A 16,912-nucleotide genomic window follows, 5' to 3' on the forward strand; every position below is an offset into this window, starting at 1 on the left:
CATGTTTAGACTACTTTCTAGAACACTATGTATGAATGTAAAAACCACAATCCTATTTTCTGCACTAAATTATTAGGTAAATTTCCATCCATGTTCCTGTTAGTTCTTGTTGGTTTCAAAAGAAACTTTGAATATTTACATGAGTATCTGGACCTCTGACAGACTAAAAAGAAAAAATGAGAGAGAGAATATAACAACAACAACAACAAAACCCACTAGCTTTGATACAGCAAAATGTATGTATAAACTAACCAATGAAAAGAAACAAGGAATGAATAGCCCATCTTCTGATCCTTGTTGCTTAGGAAACTGGACACCATAGTCAGTTGCCTTCTCCATGGAGCCCCAGTAGACTCCACCCCTTGCCTAATTTTCCTTCCATGACACCTGAATGCATTACACACTATTTACTTTCTTTATCTATTGTTCTTTGCTCTCAGCACTTCTGCTTCTCTGGTGCTCTCCTTGGAAAATAAGCCCATAGAGGCCATAAAAAGCATAGAGGGCATAGAGGAGGGCATAGAGGGTAGAGCCCATTTCCCAAGTCTGTGTTCATTCTATTTTTCATGGACAACATACAAACTGAGATTACCATTTCCAGTCATCTGACAAGCAAATGGATGCTCATATCACATAAAGAAGATAATCTATACTGTTACCAGGAGTGTGTGTGTGTGTGTGTGTGTGTGTGTACCCAGACTGTGTGCTCATACCACCATTCCATTCTAGAATCAGTGCAGCAGTGTGCTAACCTCAGCAAGAGCCCAGCTGTTGCTCATAAATGTACTCAGGATTTCATAAATGTACTTTCACTTTGAAAATGAGAAAGTCCCTTTCAAGAGGACCTATAGCTTACTTACCTGTGTGTCTGTCCTTGAGGGCGGTTTTACACATTTCAATCCTGGCTGAATGAAATGGCACATAGCGGTCTTGGGGAGAAGCAACCAGAACGACGTTTTTAAAATACTGCAGCCCTGTAACAAGAAGGAAGGTGACCACTTTCTACCCAAGCCCTTTATACAGACACAGTCTCTGAGTTGTATACATTTTGAGGTCTTTCCCAGAAAAGGGCATGAAGATACCCGACAGAGTGTTGTGCCTTTGCTTGGGGCTGTTGATCTGAGTCCTACCAAATACAGTTGCAAGGAGGTTTATCAGGCACCTGTGGGAAGCTAACAAAGGAACTCAGTATATTGGGGCTCTTGTGGTTTGGACATAAGATAAATTTCTTGACCTTAAGAGTAATAGAAGTCAAGGAGGCTCATGGGAGTTTCACTGTGAACATGCAGGAAAGCAAAGAAGGGTGCCTAGCCCTGAGAACAAAACATGCCTCCATGGGCTAGAAAATTATAAAGCCCATGAGAAAAAGTTTTTTACTATTTCCCTTTATTTCTGACTTCCTAATTTTACTGTCACATGCAGCAGCAAAGCAGCCTCCAGGCCCCTTGCCTGTTTCCAGCCTTGCTTCCTCCAGCTTCAACCCCTCCAGCCTTGTTTTTTCCAGTGTTGCCTTCCTACATTGTCACCCACAGGGAGAATACAAGATCTCCTAGCTCAAATGTCAGCTCAGCACAGTGATGCAGCCTTCAGTGTTCATCATCGACAGCTGGGACAGAGCATGGCATACCACATGCAGCCTTCGCCTCCAGATGGAGCTCTTCTTGCCCTACCTATCCTACTAACTTGTCTACCTTACCCTTAGCCGAACAAGATATTGGCTGACAGCTCAAGGCTGACCCTCACTCTATAGGTCCCCACATCCATATCCAATATCACAGCTCAGCATCACACACTGGGGCAGAATTCAGGGCAATGGCTGGCTGATATGGGCCCAGGAAGGATCAAGGTAACCCCATAATCAACTTCAGTACAACATTGTAACAGGATGTTAGCTCTTCACCTCTCCATGGCTGAAGCAAGCTGAGACCTCTTTGTTGACATCTTTGCAATTCGCCATATTTGTATGCCTAGTTCTACCTCTCTTTCTTCCCACAGGATTTATCTGAATATGTCCTCTTGGCCCAGAGAGACAAAGGTATAAAAGTACAGGCTATAAATGAATCGGATCCAGGGGTATCAACACGTGATTATATGATGCATCTGGGCAGGCCTGTTGTGCAGCAGTGCTGTGTAGGCCAATTAGTTGGTGGCCCTGCTCCCTTCGCAGACATGGACAAGTGGTCCATGATTGATGCTTTCCTCTACTGTGGTCTCTATGATCTAGGCTGAGTTTTTACGCTACTCTTTGCATTATCATCACAGGGTGGGGGGAAATATAAAAGGAGGCTCCTGTGGGAACACATACAATACTCTACTCACTCTTTTTGAGGATGGATCTACACAGGTGAAGGGGAAACACAGTACTGGGCCTGTCAGCATAGTACACTACATGACTGACAGGAAATAGAAGTCACAGCTTCTGGGCACTGCATTGACCCTATACACGCTGTGTCACACAGAGTATGTTTGAGGCATGCTGACGTGCTGATCCCCTCAGCAGGTTGAAGAGACACCGCTAGACATCTCACTATACCTCACAGAAACAAATGAACACAGCATCAGGGATGTTCTGTTTTCAACTCTCAACCTCAGGTGACAAGCAAATCACACACCTGTTTTTTGGCTAAGTTGGTAAAGGAAACATTTGCGCAGATCAGCATTATCCCTGAAGGTCAGCTGCAAAAGGGAGCCAGATTTCTTCAGTTTCTGCATGAGCCACAAACCTAGGCAAAGAGAAATGAAGATTTAAAAACAGGACAAAACAAAGCCAGAGAAGATATTTTTCAGTTAGCTTTAAATAAAGAGAGCAATGAGAAATTTATCAGAAAATTAAGAGTTAAATTTTGTATAGTTTGTTTTAATTTTGGGTTGTATGGGTATTAGGTGTGAGTGTGCACAGAGACAAGAATATCAGGTGTCTAATGAATATCAGATACCTGATCTACCACACTTATTTTATTGAACACTGAGGAAGGCTGAGGGCAGCAAGCCCTAGGACCCTTCCCATCTCCATCTCCTCTCCCCAGAGCATTGGGCTTACAGCTGTGGAGGGGCACACATGGATTTCTTCGAGAGTACTAGAGACTTGAATCCACATCCTTATACATATGCAGCCAAGGTTCTTATCTATGATTCATGCCTCAGTCCCAAAATTGAGAATTGGTAACAGAAGTATAAAATTGTTCTGAAAAATGATATAGCAACAGGTTTCTTAGTTGATAAAACAAGGCATTCTGTGATCTCTGTTTGGGCTCCTTCAGTGAGGGAAGCCAAAGGAAATGGTACCCAATTCAGGTCCATAGACTAGAAAACTAGAATAGATTTACAGAGACAATGCAATGTGTAAGTAAATGCTTACAAGGGGACACTATGTATCACCAACCAAGGAATGAATGACCCAGAACACGGGTTGGTGAGTTTGCCTTGTAACTTTCCTTTTTAATTCTCAACATGCGTTCACCCACTTACACAACCATGAATGTATGCAGCATGAGCACACCCATGTGAGTCAGATCTCTGTGCAGGGAAATTCCCCATCTGCAGGGTCAGTACACCAAGGATTAAAAGTATTTTTTCAATAGTTGTATCGACTGAGCACATGCAGGGGTTTTTTCTAGATATCAACCATAGACAACATTGTGCTTCAATTTCTTATATAACACTTGTAATTTTTTAGGAATTAAATCAGTCTGGAGATGATATAAAGTATGAAAAGGTTTGTCTAGGTTACATGTAGAAACTATGAGCTGGGCAGTGGTGGCGCATGCCTTTAATCCCAGCACTTGGGAGGCAGAGGCAGGCAGATTTCTGAGTTCCAGGCCAGCCTGGTATAAAGTGAGTTCCAGGACAGCCAAGGCTATGCAGAGGAAACCCTGTCTCGAAAAAACAACAACAACAAAAAACTTTAAAAAAGAAAGAAACAAACAAACTATGGGACTTTACATGACAGACTTAAGAATTTATAACTTTTGGTATCTGTAAGTGTCATAGAAGCAATCAGAAATAGATACTAAAAAAGAAATATGAATAAATACATTACATGCATGTTTATACATATATGCAAACATATGTGTTTATATACATTCATATAATATACACACTAGAAACATGTATACTCATATGGCATATGCATGTAGACAAACATCTTGATTTCAGAGAGAGCTAATGAATATTATAGGGTAAGAGGCCTTAGTCAAATTCAACAATTAGAAAATAGCTTCCACAAGTGAGAGCAAACACACAGTGTTTGTCCATCTGGCCTTGGGTATTAGCTTAACATGCTATTTTTCAGTTCTGTCTGGTTATATTTTCAAATTTCATCATTTCATTTCATTTCCTTTGTATCTGAATAAAAATTCCATTGTGTATATGTACCACATTTCTATACTGAATCTTCATACCCCAACCCCCAACTTTCATCCATTTGTGAGAGTTATAATATTTCATCTATAACTTCTGTCTCCAGCTCTAAGTTCCTGATGCCTCTGATAAATTTTGGAGAGTAATGAGGGTGTAGAAGACTTACCAGTACTAACCAGGGTGCTATTGTTGTACAGAGTCCCCAGGTGAGGTCCAGACAATGACAAGAATGTGTGGAGTTTGTTGAGGTAATACCGGAACCGGGGTCTTGTAAGGACGGATCTGATGATAATGTTGCCAAGAGAATGGCCGATGAAGCTGTTTAGAGGCAGGAATGACACTTGTCAATGACAACAGGGGACTGATGCTCAGGAACAGATTGGGATGAGAAAGACCAAGGTCTTAGCACTGTCCACCTCCCCAGGTGCAGAGGCCCTAGCACAATACATGAGGACTATGGATTGGTTTTCATCTGGCGCTTGGGAATGGGAGCTCTATGTCAGTATGGAGAGCTGTGGGAGAATGGCTGTGTTTGCCTCAGATCTCTATTACTATAGCAGTTCCCCTTGATCTTTGGTTCTCGGGCCTCTTCTAAGCCCATCTAGTGACAGCATGGAGTCCTTACTCAAGTCTATATATCTAAATATTGTGCTCTCCTGGTCCCTTCAAACTAAAATACTGGACCCTTACACTTTCCTAAGAGACTATTAACCTCAGCTCCAATTACTGCTCTGACTCCACTCGTCCCCTCATCTCTCTGCACAGGTATTGAGCTGCCTGCCCCCACTTACACTGACTGACTGGCTATCTTCCTACATGCCCTGTTCAAGATTCCTGCTTCCTTCAGATCCATAAATTCAATATGTCATTCATATTTCAATTAACTATTTATCAAAACACTATATCATGATAGGCATGCTGCCTTACCTCCTCTCACAATAAGTATAACACCAGCAAAGTAAAGATAAAGGTGTTAGCCTACACAGTTGGAGTGCCTGAACTGTGTCCCATCATCAAAACCAAACCTCTAAAAAGAAACTCCTTATTTGTGGAATAAATATAGTATACCCTACCTCTGAAGACTAAAAACAGACTTACTGATACCTTGACCTTAGTCCTATGTTGATGCATCTATATGCTAAAGAAAAATGCAGGCTGCTTCCTTTATCCCAGGTTTTCTAAATATTTAGATAAATGTTTATTCCATATTGTAAGGATACATTTGGCACTGGCTGAACCCCTTTAAATGGACAGGAGATTCCTTTGGGATTCTAGTATGTCTATTTCCTGACAATCCAATTAAGATGTCAAAAATGCAGGTTGAAAGATTTGAAAAGCTTTCATAAAGTTACACACTCAGTACATGGCAAAGCCTAAACTTGTGAGAATTCTAACATGAATTCAAGCCTAGAGATTGTTATATTAATTCTAAGAGTCTTACTGAGTAGTAGCAACATATTTATTCTTATGAGAGATATTACGAGAGATATATAGGTGATAAGCCAGACTAGATACTCACTCACGCATTTCCTCCTGCCTCAGAGTAACCAGGTTCATTAAGAGCCAAAAGTTCAGCTATCACAGTGGCTCCCAGGAGACTCTTAAGGTTCATATATGACAAACATTCAAAAACAGGTCACCCATCTTCCCTCAGCATTAGCTACCTGTGGTTTCCTTTTACCTAATTCGGGATATGGAGAGGTTGTACAACTGGATGTGTTGAATAATCTCATCCAACAATCGATCTGTCATGGTATCAAAATCTGCAAATGTATCCGTCTGGAAGAAGAGAAGGGAGAAAGTATTGGGAGAAGTTATGGACTCTACATAAAGGAATTCTCTTTCATTAAACAGCATATTTTCTGGAAAGGTGTGTAAGCCTCTTATAGGGGTTATAGTTTGCGATGTAACTTTAAGAAAAAGATCCACTGGGGCTCTAATGAAGAAGCTGGCTATACGCTAAGACGTCTTCAGTTAAGAGAATGCAGTGTAAGATCTGAGTATATGTTCTTAGCATGTGGTACCTACTGTCACAACTTGAGCTCACTGTGTCTGCTGCCATTACTTCCAAGAGAAATTGGGCCCTGCTAGGGGAGACTACTTGCTCACTGTGTATGATCCAGGATTCACACCAAGATATTCTTGACCCTTGTGTTGTATGGTTTTTGTGTTTTGTTGTTGTTATTGTCTGTTTGTTTGCTTAGTTGGTTATTTTTTTTTTTTTTGTCATCTTGACAAAAACTAAGGATACTCAGGAAGAAGGAATTCCATTTGAGAAAATGTTCCCACTAGATTGGCCTGTTTGAAAACCTATAGTGTATTTTCTTGACTGGTAATTGATGTGGGAAGGCACAGCTGGCTGTGTGTACTCCTAAGCATGCAGCCTAAGCAAGCCATGAAGAACAAGCCGACAAGCCCTGTTCTTCTAAGACTTCTGCTTTAGTTCCTACTTCCAAGTTCCTGCCTTGAATATCCACTCCCACTTTCCTCAGTGATGGACCATGATGTGGAGATATAAGTGAAATAAATCCTTTCTTCCACAAATGACATTTTGGTCATGGTGTTTATCACAGCAATACAAAGAAAAGTGGACAGACTTTAAAGCTGCTGCTTTCTAACCTAGCACTGCCTTCAGATTATTACACAAATTAATGTCCGGACATCAGCTTTGGGAAAGATTTGAAAGCCATTCATGTCTTATGAAGGATGGCCAAATGATAGAAGAGGGGGAAATCCCACACATCTCTAAGCACTTGAAGACATAACACATTGGTCTATATAACTAAATTTTGGGAATATGATTGAGAGCAACAGTGAAGCTTATTTAAGCAAAAACATTCATCATAAACAGTGCAGGAGCAACCGTATCTTGTGATACCCAAGCTTCCAGCCAAAATCTCTCACGAGTATTCATTTTGATGGTGAAGAATTGAATATACTTGAGGAAGAAGCTACAAAGAGATAGATGACCCTTAAGTCTATGGTCTTCTGAAGCTTGCAGCAAGAGAGGGACACAGTACAGTGGTACTTCTGCTAGACTTCATACAATATGATATTATCTGCAGCTCTGCTTCCCCTGAACCACTGTCTGGGTTCTGTGGCTTCCACAGCCTGAATTTGTATCCCTTTGGCCTTTAAAAGTGGAGAATGTAACATATTCATCATTATCTTTTAAAGACTCTTGAAAATGTTAACATACCTAAGACTGGTGCTGCAATGATCATGACCTAGTTTCAAAGCATCTTTTTTCTCCGTTGAAATTACCAGTTAGTTAATTCATTACTTTATAACTGTATGATAGAGAAACTTGTACTCACTATGATGAAAAATGCTCTGAAAACCATTGTAAGGTACAAAAGCATCCCAGGGGCTCCACAGTCAGGGTACTTTGAAAGTACCTATGCATTCTGTGTTCTTTGCAAGACTTTCAGTGAAATAGCACAATAGTACTTATTTATTATTGAGAGGAGTCCCTCCACTTCAGTGACTTGCAGAGAGCCGTGCTTCAAACAAGCTGGTAAAACCTATGTGGCACCCAGATGTCCTGGGACACATCACAGAGTACATGGAGGGGCATCCAATAAAGGCTGGATTCCTGGCAGGATCTCTGCTACTAACCGTGTCCATCTTCCCTAATAAGTAAACTTCACTAGGATAAAGCCAATTCAAGTTCAAAGACCACTGCTCACTCATTTTTCTGCCCCCTTCTCTGAATAATCTGGGCAATCTACCTCAAGACATAGCCACATAAATGATCTGAAATTTTGTATGACTCCCTGTTCTTCAGGTCAGAGGGAAGATTTTCTGCAGAGCTCATGAGCTCCATGCCCTGTGCTTTAAGGAACTGTTGCTAGGAGTTAGCAATTGAATTGCTTTGAAGCTGGAATAGAGAAATGACAAGTTTACCCTGAAAACAAAAGGCCCTTGAATGATAGTTCTCCTAACTTTCTCCCTCACATTTTACTGCCTGTCTCTTGGCCTAGAACATGAGAGTGCCAAAAGCAGGCAAGGGAACTAAGCACTAGCTGTTGAGGGATGAGCTAGGGCTTTTCAGCTCTTAGACATTTATTAACTTATATGTGCATGAAAGTCAATAGACAACTTGGGAGAGTTGGTCCTTACTTTCTGGTATGTAAGCCTCAGGGATTGAAATAAGACTATTAGGCGTGGCAACAAATGCCTTATCAGGTTCTGACTACCATTTTCATTAATCATGTGACCTCTTTTTTGATTATAAATAACTATATTCTTCTGAAGGATGTTTGTGACTCTTTTGTCTCTCACTCTCTGCCCATGCCTTTATCTTGCTTATAGATTTACCAATGTCTCTTTGACTCTTAACACTTCTTTAGAGTCACAGCCTCAGTCTACCACATCTGATTATAAAAGCAATCATCATCAATCATCATCACCTGGCTCCTTAGTGGCATGTGACCATGGCCTGTCCCCAGTGTAACTATGTGGATGCCCACATAGTTGGTACTCTAAGCAGCCACAATTGCAATGCTCAGTGAAGCCAGAGGTTTCCACTCAGTAGTTACACATGAACTTCTACCCCCCATTTCATACTTTTTGCTCAAACTTCCAAAGTAAAACAGTAAGCCCCCACCCCACCCCCACCCCCGCTTCAAATTACCCAAGCACTTGGATATTCTTCTTCAATGGGCCCCTTAACTCATGTGTCTTGGTGCCTTTAAGCAGCTCCTCAAATCCAATGTTCTCTCAGCCCAACATTTCTGTACTTGTACCTGATTCTTTTCAGACATTAAGAAGTCCAGTTTTCCCCCAGGGAGTCCCAGTTCTATGAATGTCTTCACCAGCCGGAGGTCTGCACTGTTGCCTGAAAATGACAGATAACCCCATATTAAGTCACAAAAGGTTTCTTTCTCTCCCTTTCTCAGATTACAGTAGGATTTTCCTTTGAATTTAAGCAGATATCAAAAAAATAATAATAATAACTGGAGTAACTCCACATGTTCTTCTCTTGCTACCCCAATCCATGTATACACACAGAGGTATGCTCTTTTAAAGGGCCCTTCTTCAGTGGAATTATACCTTGACCTGGCATACCAGTTTTCTTTCTTTCCCAGAAAACTATCCTCTCACTAGCTTTTTGGAAGGGGCTACCTAATGATGGCACAGTGTGCCAGACCCCTCTTAAGTTATTTGCCTATCACTTATAGGTATGTAGGAAGGGATGAATAGTCAACTATGGTTCAGTTGACTAAATAGAGGAAGAATTTACCCATGGGCCATGGAATAATGAATTAGTAAGCTTGCAGATGTCCAAGCATACCATCAAGGACCAAGAAATGAAAGGTTGGTAGTTCCAGGAAGATACTACAATGAGAGGCACAAACAGCATATAGAACATGTTGTTGAATAAAAAGTCACACAAAAAGTGAATTTGATACAACAGACTAGGTTAGGCATAAATTTTACTTGGGTCATGGGGATTCCATTGTATCTACATTAATGTGTGGTTTGTTTCTCTCCTGGATCCCTATAGAGTTAAAAAAGGGAGTTGCAAACTATTTGAGATTTTGGTAGTATGCTTTTCCATGTAAGCCAACCCTATAGATCATGGTTTCAGAGAACTTATACACTGTAAGTGTATTTTATATAATTTTATATCATTCAGTATACGTTTCCTTAATGGTTCCAAAGGTGTATAAAATAACTACATGAAATTTAAAAGAACTAAAGATTTGAGACCAACAAACCTGTAGGCTCCAGGTCATCTTTTAGGAGAAATGCATTTTTAAATGAAAATTATACTATGCTGTTTATGTCAATAAATATATGCTCTTTGGCTTCACTCACATTATGGCTTAAATTTCCCTACTGATATTTTGGTAGTGGTTTTTAAAATGTTGATGATGTTTATATTTACCATGAAAAGTCTGGGAATACAAATCATTCTTTACTCAAGATATTAAGGATAAAAGTAGTTGCTGAACCTAAAACTTTCTAAAATAATTTTACTTAATAATGTGTTAGACTGAAAACATTTACAAGAAAATACATTTTGGGCTTTTGGCAAAACAGAGAGGCTGTAAAAATGTTCATAATTTATCTTAGTGTACTCAGTTCTTGATATAAATGTTATTGGATAGATTTAAACAATAGATCTTATAATATTCTGAAGACGTTATATACATGTACCATGAACTACTGAAGTAATATTATGAAATCTCTCTTTGTTACCACTTGGGTTTTTTTGTTTTTGTTTTTGTTTTTACCTGTGGCCTGAGTGATGCTGTCATCAGCATTCCTGCTCTCTAAAGATACATCCCAATACTGGCAAATCATCTCTATTTTTGTTGTACCACTCTGTTTTTAATATGCATGAGGTTAAAAAAAAGGCCTATTACCTAACCAGAGTTCTTGCTTTAAAGATTTATTTTTATTATTGTTATTTATGTGTATGTCTAGGGGAGTGAGTCCCACAGGTATCCAGGTAGTCTCAGAGATCAGAAAAGGGAATTAGATTACTTTAGTGATGGAGTTACAAGCTATTGTCTGCCACTCATTTATTCATTACAGGCACTGAGAAGCAAGCTTATGTCCTCTGGAAGAGCACCAAGTGTTTTTTTTTTTTTTTTTTTTTTTTTTTTTTGTTTTTGTTTTTTTTTTTGGAATGATTGGGATAATTTTATTCATTTTTTCCCATTTTTTATTAGGTATTTAGCTCATTTACATTTCCAATGCTATACCAAAAGTCCCCCATACCCACCCACCCCCACTCCCCTACCCACCCACTCCCCCTTTTTGGCCCTGGCGTTCCCCTGTACTGGGGCATAAAAAGTTTGCAAGTCCAATATGCAGCTAGAGTCAAGAGCTCCGGGGTACTGGTTAGTTCATAACCATTGTGCCTTTCTCTGGGTCCCCAGACTGCTTACATGCAAAGAATTTTACAATTTTCAAAATAATAGGGTAATCTCACTCTTTAGTGACATTTGGACTGATGAATATAAAGGTCAGTTTTTATCTCTACAAATCCTAGACCATGGTAGTGTCTAGTAAACAAAAGGTGGCACATAAGTATAAGATGAAAACAATAGCCAAATAGTTGCAAACACTAACCCCAGGGTCCTTAAAATGCATCCTTTATTCCTTCCTCTCCACTTCTTCTTCTAGAATAAGGCTCTGTTGACTCACAAATTCCACTAATTCCTTCATTCCATTGAGATATTCATTCCAATGCATCCATCTCTTCATTCCCACATTCATTCCATTAATTATACAATTTCTTAGTTCATTCTATTAATAAAATTCTCATCAGTGATTTAATTAATTCATGAATTAATTCAGATACATAATATACATTCATGCACACACATATATATGTATCTATATATATGCATACACATGCACATATATACATATATACACACATATATATTCTTGTGCCATTATCTTTTTCTTGATAGTATTTTTCTTCATATTTAGTAGCTTTTAGATTGAATGCCTGTCTAAATTACTTAAGGTAATATAGTAATTGGAGAAGTAAACTTCTTTAGAACTTACCATCCAGGCCATGGACACAGACCACCAGGTGAATCCCATCTTCCAAGTTTTCCTCCTCTTCCTCTGGTGGGAAATATGGTATGTCAGAAGCTAGTACAGATAAGTCACTGTACAGAAATCCTTCAATCTTCAGTTCTTTTTTAAACTTTTCTTTGGCCTGATAAAAACTGGAGAATATACCAATTAATCACAATCATACTGTGTATTCCATGTTGAGCAGGGAATCAGTTGGACTATTATGTAGGACTGATGACTATTCACAATCAAATTGTCTTCTTAACATCAATTACTAAATATCTCTTAAGGGAGATGCTGTCCTTAATAAATGGGCAGGAAAATATCCCCAAGTAAACTAAAAAAACAAAAAACAAAAATTTTCATTATGAAATTTTCTATTTTAATCTTGAATTGAATAGGTGACTGGGTTAAGAGACAAGAATCTGTGCAGTTATAGGTTGCAAATACCTTTAAAATTCTCTTCTGATAGAAGTCCCTTTTCTGTCATACAAGCCTACCATGGCTTAGCTTCTACCTCATATTCAAGTACTATCAGCATTCTAAAGATCAATATAAGTTTGGGGGGTTGGGGTTTCTTTCTTTTGTTTTCTTTTTGTTTGTTTGTTTTCTAGTCACTACCATAAACTGGTTTGGCATGGCTTGGTTTCTTGGTGCCTATGTGTATTCTGGCATTCTGAAATGACTTTTATACTGAGCTAAGATGTTGTTTGTATGCTTGCTTGACAAGATGGTGCTTAACCACATTGAGATTAACAAGGTTATAATCTTGGTTTTAACACTTCTAATATCTGCTGGCTATCTAAAATGCTTGGGACTAGAAGAGGTTTATGTGTAAATAAATATAATGCAGGCCAATGATCAAATAATTTCAAGTTTCAGTGTTTTAAGATGTAGGGATATATACATGTATGTGGTGAATTAACTTGATGCTGAGACTATGTCTATACACTGAATTAAGTTTTGTTTTTTATATGGCCTAAGCTCATTATATAAAGGTAAAACAATTTACCATAATAGTTTTATTAGGGCTGAACATGATACAATTTCATGGTGCAAAATTCTCCATAAGTTTTGTCACACCAGTTTTCAAACATATTTTAGATTTCAATAGGATATTCTTACACTTTGATTGTAGATTTCTTGCCCAATGTGAGCAAGATCCTAATTTTGATCCAGAGCAATAAAAAACATGTAAACTTTTGGATCTTAGATAATGTACAATTGTGGATTTTCAAGTCCATGATTTTCTAGTATTATCATCAGCATCCTCATCTGTTTCCCCTCAGTGAAGACATTCTCTCGCCTCAAGTGTTTCTATTGCACCATTTATGTACAGTCATTGCTTCCAGATAAAACCTTTGGCTCCATGGAACATGCAGCAATTATCACATTTGTCCAACACTGTCCTTAATTGCTGTTTTGTTACCATCCCCCATATTTCCTACAAGACTATGAGTATAGTTAGATCTGGGACAAGTCTGACCCAGTTTTGGGCAGTGTCTATCTGGACTTCTTAAATTGGTGAACAGTATAATATGACAGGTATTTAATATTATTTATTACATAAAATACCCAATGCTTCTCTGCCTGGGTGTTTCTCTAAATGAAAATCAGTACCTATTAGCTACTGGCAAGAAAAGAATGACTATGAGATACTCTGACAAAATAATTCTATTATGTGTCCAATGAAAGATATATATTATAATTGAGGGTGCAAATGAATAAATCACAAGCCAATGATCTATATATTCTGCTACTGCAAAAAGAGTAGTAGCTTTGAGAAGTCCACAATCTTAAAGGGAACTACTTAGGAGATAAACCTGATGGAGTCCTGTTCCCTCAAAAGTTGTAAAAATCTCCTTTTCAAATATGAAAAGATTGAGTCTCAATGGTATTCATAAAATAGTATATCATATTTAAAAACAAATTTTTCATATAAACCCATTAAGAATTTGGTTAATAGGTCATGGTACATCCATACAATGGACTACTATGGAAGCAGTAAAATACTCCATGAAAATGGACTTATATACAAAGGTATTTCTAATATTTTAAAATGGAAAAAAATCATCAAGAAGTGTCACAATAATTGTATTTTCAATGAAAGGTGAAATATATTTAGGGGACAAGCATCAGTATAGAAAATTTCCATTCAGCTGATATGTTAGGAGATGGGCTTATTTTTAATTCTTTGTATATTACTTAGATATTCTGAAGTGCATGACATGAACATTATTGTTCTGTTTAAGTGAAAATAGCAAACACCTCCATGTTAAATACTAGGCATGAAGCTGAGAAAACTTTGGGAATACATAAATGACTGTTTAAGAACCTGAAACTATCCACAAGCTTACCTGAACATCCTTTCACTGACTTCTTCTTCCAGCTTGCTGGAGTAGGTAGAAACAACGCCAAAGGAACCCAAAGGCTGATGAGTAATAGGAGCTGGGTTTTGTTTGGAAGAGAGTCCAGCCCTGGCAGGTGTCTCCTTGGGTACAGATGAGAAAGGGAGACATGTGGCAGTGCAAGACACAGACAAGTTAACAACTTCCACTGCCTTCAGGCTATCCAGAGTAAAGGCCTCTGTGGAGTTCAAGTGGGACCCAGAGATGGAAGTTCCTGTCTTCAGCTCTTGGTTTCGTGACACTTGGGAGGCAATAGTGTGAGTCACAGTGGGGCACACGGTGCCTGCTTCATGTTTGGCCTCCAGAGAGGCATTATGTCTTCTATTCAATGTCATGGTATCATTGACACTTAACGAACTATTTTGTACACCTGTAGAATTCAGGTTGACAGCTTCAACAGCTGGTGAACAACTGATTTCAGGCACCCTGTGGTGAGACGCAGCCCTGACTTCAGAGATGCTGTTATTGGAGAGCACGCATTTACTCATGCTCAATTCTTCGGGTTTACCTTTTGCAGTTTCCCCTGCTGCTCTATGAAAAGACCTGGACTTAGAATTTTCAAGCACTATAGTACATGGTATTTTTAAGTTAAGACCTTTGGTTTCAACATGTAGTGGGGTCTCAGCCATGCCATCCAGACAACAGGGTTCTTGAAGTTCAGGGTGATTCCCTTTGTCATTGGGGATGTCCATGTAACCAGGGCCCTGGGGTCTGTCAGAATCTAAAGCTATATCTGCAAGGGAATGTCCTGCCCTAACATCCTGGACCCTAGACCCACCATACGAAAGAGAAGTGTGTCTGGGTGGACTGTTTTCTTTGCTAGAAGGGTCCAGATCTTCAGAAAAACCTGCTGTGTTCTTTATGGTGTCTGCACCTTCAGCAGACTCCTCAGGGCTGCTGATCTGGGGTGCAGACACAGACTTGGTTAGCTTGTTAAGTGCCAGCTCACGCTCTTCCTCTTCAAAAGGCAATGAGCTGATGGAGGAAAGAGAAGCCTGAATGCCACTGGGCAGGCTCGTGTTACTTTCTGTGTGACCACCCTCCAAAGAGTTCCTGTGGTGCGCATGCCTTCGAACCACCTGATGTAAGACGTCACGATCACTGGGTAACTCCAGGGCTCTGCTACGGGCCTCAGACCAGGCAACTGAGCTTGGTTCACTTTCAATGCCTGAATCAGATATTATGGAGGCTGACCTCTTGATAACGCCAGAGAGCGCTGAAAGATCCTCTGGCTCTTCAGCATGGTCAGGCTGGGAAGGTTTAGTGTCCAATGCTTCCCTCAGAGCAGTGCTCGGTGGGTCACAGGGCTCAGCAGGGGTGAGCTTCAGGCTTAGCAGGACAGGCTTTCCATCCTGGTTGACTCCCCTCCCTAGAGTCCTCAACTCAAGAGCAGCCGTTTGGTTTAAAGAGGTGGAATTATTCTGGCTTGTTCCTGCTACAACTTTGCTTGGCACAGTCTTAACAATACCATAGCTCTCCCTTGAGCTCCTGTGTTCATGCTGAACATTAATGCCCTGTACCAGTTCAGCTCTAGGGCAGTACTTATTGCTAGATTGCACATCAATATAGGTCAGTGCTGGGGTCTGCCCTTCATCAGGGCCTGGACTTCTGCTACATATGTCCGTATCTGTTAGTGAATCTTTTACAGCATCAGGCCTAGGGCCAGTCCAGCATTCATCTTCAGGTATGCCTGCTCTGTTTTGAAATTCACCAATGGTCAGGTACACCTGAGATTCTGAGCACACATCGATAGGATTCCATGTGGAGACATTCTCCTGCACCTCTGGACGCCTAGTAACATCTTCATCAGAGCCCAGCTGGGGTGCTTCTGTAGTAGATAAGGGAATGTCCTTTCTTGAAGATGAGTTTTGATTTATAAGATTCTTTTCTTTCCCTTTTAGATTCATTATTGCAGGACTTGTCACTGGGACATCAAAATTAGGATAAACACTCAAGTTATGCCCTATAACAAAAGAAGAAAATTGTATTATAGTTTACAAATCAATATAATAAAAATAGTCAAAAGTCTAATTGTATGAAAATAATTCAACCATCCTTTATTAGTATTTTTGAAGGGGAATGACCTTCAGATTTGACAAAGTTCTTATGTTAAAGAAAAACCTTTTCTACTTGGGAATGTACAGATATTTTATGCTAACCACGTGACTCATGTTTAAATATCCAATAGTTTATGTTGATGAGACAAATGAGAATATGAACATGACAGATCATGTGATTAGAGGGTTGGGCAAGGGAAAAGAAATGCCCATTAGACCTCTGTGAAAAGACTGCATGTCAATGTGGCTCACTGAACTTGTCCACATAAGAAAACACTCAAGATCCTATGGCTCAGTAAACCCCTCAGATTGACAGGCTGACAGCATAGATGGATGCTCCAAGAGAAGGAAAAGTCCTGAGAACACAGCTAAGCTTCAACATAGGGATCACACCTCCTCTGCCTCTCATCTAGATCTCTGTCTCTCATACATTTGGTTACCTCTTTCTTTGTCTCTGTGTATCTCTGTCTAAGCCCTCCATCTCTTTCTCTCTCCCCCTCCCTCAGCTCCAGTTCTTATTTTGGGGAGATAGGCACCCTTCAT

At 39.6% G+C, this 16,912-nt stretch overlaps 1 protein-coding gene across 4 annotated transcripts in view; it reads right to left on the minus strand.

Annotated features, from left to right (window-relative positions):
• Fam135b (family with sequence similarity 135, member B) overlaps nucleotides 1-16,912 on the minus strand; it is a 289,484-nt gene that overhangs the window by 8,860 nt on the left and 263,712 nt on the right. For 3 of the 4 annotated variants that reach the window (XM_006521393.4, XM_006521395.3, NM_177819.3), the window contains exons 13-19: nucleotides 14,262-16,275; nucleotides 11,890-12,056; nucleotides 9,108-9,199; nucleotides 6,041-6,138; nucleotides 4,526-4,677; nucleotides 2,613-2,723; nucleotides 861-974 (exon numbers count right to left, since the gene is read on the minus strand). In XM_006521393.4, coding sequence (XP_006521456.1) covers nucleotides 861-974; nucleotides 2,613-2,723; nucleotides 4,526-4,677; nucleotides 6,041-6,138; nucleotides 9,108-9,199; nucleotides 11,890-12,056; nucleotides 14,262-16,275 — 2,748 coding nt within the window. The remainder of the gene's footprint in view (nucleotides 1-860; nucleotides 975-2,612; nucleotides 2,724-4,525; nucleotides 4,678-6,040; nucleotides 6,139-9,107; nucleotides 9,200-11,889; nucleotides 12,057-14,261; nucleotides 16,276-16,912) is intronic. The other variant, XR_003951438.1, reaches the window with a different exon arrangement.

Source organism: Mus musculus, chromosome 15 (genome assembly GCF_000001635.26).
Source record: "Mus musculus strain C57BL/6J chromosome 15, GRCm38.p6 C57BL/6J".
In the NCBI taxonomy this organism is placed as follows: Eukaryota; Metazoa; Chordata; class Mammalia; order Rodentia; family Muridae; genus Mus; species Mus musculus.